The sequence below is a fragment of the Palaemon carinicauda genome, chromosome 19, assembly GCF_036898095.1.
Source record: "Palaemon carinicauda isolate YSFRI2023 chromosome 19, ASM3689809v2, whole genome shotgun sequence".
NCBI lineage: Eukaryota > Metazoa > Arthropoda > Malacostraca > Decapoda > Palaemonidae > Palaemon > Palaemon carinicauda.
The window spans coordinates 104,260,921-104,265,920 of NC_090743.1; the positions used below are offsets into that span (position 1 = coordinate 104,260,921).

The window sequence follows — 5,000 nt, forward strand, 5'->3', positions numbered from 1 at the left end:
TACTTAAAATCATGTGCATGCCTTTTGTTCAGTCTTTGGTAGGTATATTTCTGTAAAAGAAATGCACATCATTTGAGACTCCTGTACTATTAAAAGCTTCACATATAAACAACGTTGGATGAATGTTGGCCTACATGTGAGGATGGATGGTCTATCAACCATTACATACCATCTCTCTCTCTCTCTCTCTCTCTCTCTCTCTCTCTCTCTCTCTCTCAGACACGCACACATACAATTCAGTAAATATTGGGGCACACTTATAAGAAAGCAGAACATATTAGTAACATTAAAAAAGTAGGGCATATCTACAATCAGTTAACTGATTTGTTCCGCTCAAAAGCAGAGCTCTGGTCACCTTGCCTACGCGTATCATACGTGTCTGAGTCTCACTCTCATTGCATACTCTCGGTGTCTTGTTGTCAGTGTCGGTTGAGACAGTACTTGAGTGGTCATGGTAGTGCACTTCACCAATCACATTACTAGCCTTTTTGTTTCATTCAGTCTGTTGGGGTTTTATGATAATTCCCATTGACCAGTGTATTTGCAGGACAAGAGTACCATGTTTATTGATTTTAGTGCATTTCTTCACAATGGATAAATTTCTTATAAGAAAGGAGGCTAGTGGCAGCCGTGAGTCTGATAGTGAACAATCATTGAACCCAACAAACTCCAATTTAAAAAAGGCAAAAATTCGCCATTATTTAAATAGACAGTAGCCTATAATGAGAGCTACTTGAAGTTCGGATTTTTTTGGTCTGGAGATGCTGCTCAACCAAATCCATTATGTGTAGTTTGCGGCGATAAAATGCCAAATGAATCCATGGTACCAAGTAAGTTAAAGAGACATCTCACTTCTAAACATTCATCTCTGCAGGATAAAGATCTTGTATATTTTCAAAGGCTTTTAGATCAGCAATCGAAGCAGCGCAATGTATTTGAGAAAACAATGACCGCATCATAAAGGGCTCAGCTTGCTTCAATTGAAGTCGCAGAAATAATAGCATTAAAATCTAAATCTCACACACTTGCTGAGTCAGTTATACTGCCCGCTTGCAAAAAGATTGTTAAATCCATGTTTGGTGAGAAAGCTGAAAAAGAAATTAGCAAAATCCCCTTATCAAATGATACAATGCACAGAAGAATTTTAGATTTATCTGAAAATATTGAAAAAAAGGTTCAGAAAAAACTTCAGGATTCTACTTTTGCATTAACTGTTGATGAGTCCACGGATATAAGCAACACTAGTCACTTGCTTGCATTTGTACGTTTTATTGATGGCAGTGAAATAATCAATCAGTTTTTGTGTTGCAAAGGAATGTCAACTACTACTAGAGGTCAAGATATTTTTGATGTGATAACTGACTACCTTAGAGAAATGAATTTAACATGGAAATCTTGCGTAGGCATTTGCACTGATGGAGCCCCATGTATGACAGGCTGTATTAAAGGATTTGTATCTCTTGCAGAAAAAGAAAACCCAGATCTTATTCGTACTCATTGCTTTTTACCCAGAGAAGTTCTTATTTCAAAAATATCACAAGAAGATTTAAAACTGGTGTTACACCAGCTAGTTGAAATAGTAAATTATATTAAAAGTAGGCCTTTGAAGTCAAGATTATTTGAACAACTATGCAAAGGAATGGACTCCCAGCATGTTAGATTACTAATGCATACCGAAGTTCGATGGCTATCGAAAGGTAAGGTATTAACTCGTGTTCATGAATTACACAAGGAATTAATCGTATTTTTCGACCAAGAAAAGCAGGGAAAATTCTGTGAGCATCTTCGTTGTGAACTTTGGATGTCTAAACTGGAATACCTAACAGAAATATTCAGTCAATTAAACAACACAAACAGTAGCATGCAAGGGAGAAATGAAAATATTCTGACCTCAACAGATAAGTTAGTTGCTCTAAAAGAGAAAATGATTATTTGGAAAAATAGAGCAAGCTCAGGTAATTTTGATGTTTCCTTCAATGCGTACCACTTGCATTAAAGAAATGATCCCTATTGTTGTTTCTCACCTGACAGCGCTTGATGAAAACATCGACCACTATTTTCCATCACTGAGCACAGAGAAGTATGATTGGATTCGAAATCCTTTCATGAATATTCCCTCTAATATTGGATTACAGTTATGTGAAGAAGAGGAACTGGCCACCATTTCTAGTGACAGAGATCTAAAAATAAAACATTCTACTGTACCTATTGACTCATTTTGGATATCTGTTCAAGAGGAATATCCCACATTATCTAAAAAAGCTTTATAACTTTTGTTGCAATTTTCTACATCTTATTTATGTGAACTTGGCTTCTCAACCCTAAATAACATCAACACTAAGAAGCGAGAGAGACTACGATCAACTGAAGAAGAAATGAGGGTCTGCTTATCACACATTCGACCAAATATTGAGGAAGTCGCCAAAAAACACCAGGCACAAGTTTCACACTAATCATCTTCACAATTTACTCTAAGAAAAACACTGAAATAAAGTAAGTTCATATTTAAAAGTGTTTTATTTCTTAAGTCTGTAGTTCCATCTCATATTTACAAGTATATATTCTCTTAATTTTTTCTCTTAAATTTTCCAAGTGTGCCGTGATATCATTATAAGATCCTAAGTGTGCCATTGGTAAAAAAAGGTTGAGAAACACTGCTGTAAACAGACCAACATTATTTCAGCGAACATCATATGTTCAGTGCAATGTCAACGGCTGTGGGTGACACAAGTCCAGTTTTTGAATGATTTCCAGATCTCTGTGACAGATCCCAATCAATGTACGCGTTTGAAGCGAATCAAATACTGTTGATAATATAAATTAAAGTCTGTGGATGACACATATCAAATACTGTTGATAACATTAATCAAAGTCATTGGATGACGCCTATCAAATACTATTGATAACGTCAATCAAAGTCCGTGGATAGCGCCTATCAAATACTGTTGATAACGTCAATCAAAGTCCGTGGATGACGCCTATCAAATACTGTTGATAACATTAATCAACGTCATTGGATGACGCCTATCAAATACTATTGATAACGTCAATCAAAGTCCGTGGATAGCGCCTATCAAATACTGTTGATAACGTCAATCAAAGTCCGTGGATGACGCCTATCAAATACTGTTGATAACGTTAAAGTCCGTGGATAGCGCCTATCAAATACAGTTGATAACGTCAATAAAAAGTCCGTGGATGACGCCTATTAAATATTATTGATAAAGTCAATCAAAGTCTGTAGATGACGCCTATCAAGCATGTAGTTAATATCTGTGGATGACTTCAATCAAAGTGTGTTGATAACCTTAATCCAGTCGAAGGAAGATTAAGTGACTGCTTTAAAAAGTAGGTCAGTCTGATGACAGTCACCGTTTAAGTCATTAGCTGTAAAATCGTAGACATTTCCCTCCACATATTATATTTCTAAAACGGGTAAAAATTCATAAGAATAGATGATGGCAGAAGATAAAATTGAGAGGATGGGTTCTTTTCGAAGACAAAATCTACTGTATATTTGAAATGGATTTCCTTCTTCAATTATTTACCATGTTTAAATGAAAGAAAATAATCTAGTCCCTTACATGTCAGTTTTTCTCTGTCTATCCATCCATCCATCGGTTCATCCGTCAACTACTTCCTTGTTTGAATGGAACCATACGAATTAGGCATAGCTCTATCTATCTATCTAGCTAGTATCCTATCTCCCACCATCCCAATCTATTCATCCATCGCTCCTTTTTCCCATCCCAGAACAGATAATCACACTGACCCTCTTATTCAAACATCGCAAATTACCCTGAATTTCCCAACTAAATATCCGGCTCAAATCATCTCGCAAATGTAATATCCGACATCAAAATGAATTTCGAGCTTAATCTCCCTGAAAGTCCCTCTGAGTCGGTACGAAAAGTTAAGGGTTAATCATGATATGATTCAGAGGCGAGAAGAGATGTAAATGTTGTGATGTGAAAACTAATGTGTATATCAACACACACAGATGATTTGAGCTGTGATTAATCAATAAGAACTTTCTCAGTTTGAAGGAAGATTGCAGTCATTTTATATCGTAGTTTTGTAATCAACCATAGCGGCTGTGTTGTTGTGGACCTCTGGACAAGCAAACCATGAGAACTATAAACCTTAATACCCCATTGATTATTTTTGCTTGTATATCAATATATTTCACACCAAACAACATGCATTTCTAAAAGTGAGCAGGGAAGTAACATATTTTAAGTCTTTTATTCCAAAATCACTCAACTTGGTAAATCTAAACTAGCAGCACTCATACTGTATAGTCTTGAGATATTTCTTAAAGGACTTAAAAATAATTTGCATAAAGGGCAGTTGTTGAAGTTCTGCGTTAATCTTCAAGTATTATTTGATTTCCTGACAAAATGGCTGACTTGACGAAAGCTAAAAACACTGTCTAAATCCTTTCAGAACCAAACACACATGAACAAACTAAATTCAAGAAGCTACAATTTTGTCGTTTGCTTATAAATACTGAACAATCACCAATCCTCAAATGCTACTATGATAGCCTTCCTCTCATTCTCTCCCAGTACCATCTCATGAAGAGGCCTAAGGGACGCTGCTAAGATCCGTCAGTAAAGGATGCAGTGCTCCGTATAAGACACTGGTTCCCAAATAGGGGTAAATTACCCCACTGGGGGTAATTTCGCTTTTGAGGGGGTAATAGCAGTTTTTATTTTGACAGGTGTTGTATATATATATATATATATATATATATATATATATATATATATATATATATATATATATGTGTGTGTGTGTGTGTGTGTGTGTGTGTGGGTGTGTGTATTATTATTAAAAAGATTATTAAAAATTTAAATATTAACGAGCGTCCAGTATCTCTAGCCGGCAATTAGTTGGGATAACAGTAAGAATGGCTGAAATCATGTGGACCTAACCAAGCTGACAGACTGAGATTGGTACCACTATCCAACAACACAATTAAGCGTAGGATAGATAAA

At 35.9% G+C, this 5,000-nt stretch overlaps 1 protein-coding gene across 1 annotated transcript in view; it reads left to right on the top strand.

Annotated features, from left to right (window-relative positions):
• Positions 1-1,072: 1,072 nt before the first annotated feature.
• The window catches only part of LOC137659201 (zinc finger BED domain-containing protein 5-like), a 4,965-nt gene continuing 1,037 nt past the window's right edge, over positions 1,073-5,000 (top strand). The window contains exons 1-2 of the mRNA XM_068394247.1: positions 1,073-1,697; positions 2,032-2,201. Coding sequence (XP_068250348.1) covers positions 1,073-1,697; positions 2,032-2,201 — 795 coding nt within the window. The remainder of the gene's footprint in view (positions 1,698-2,031; positions 2,202-5,000) is intronic.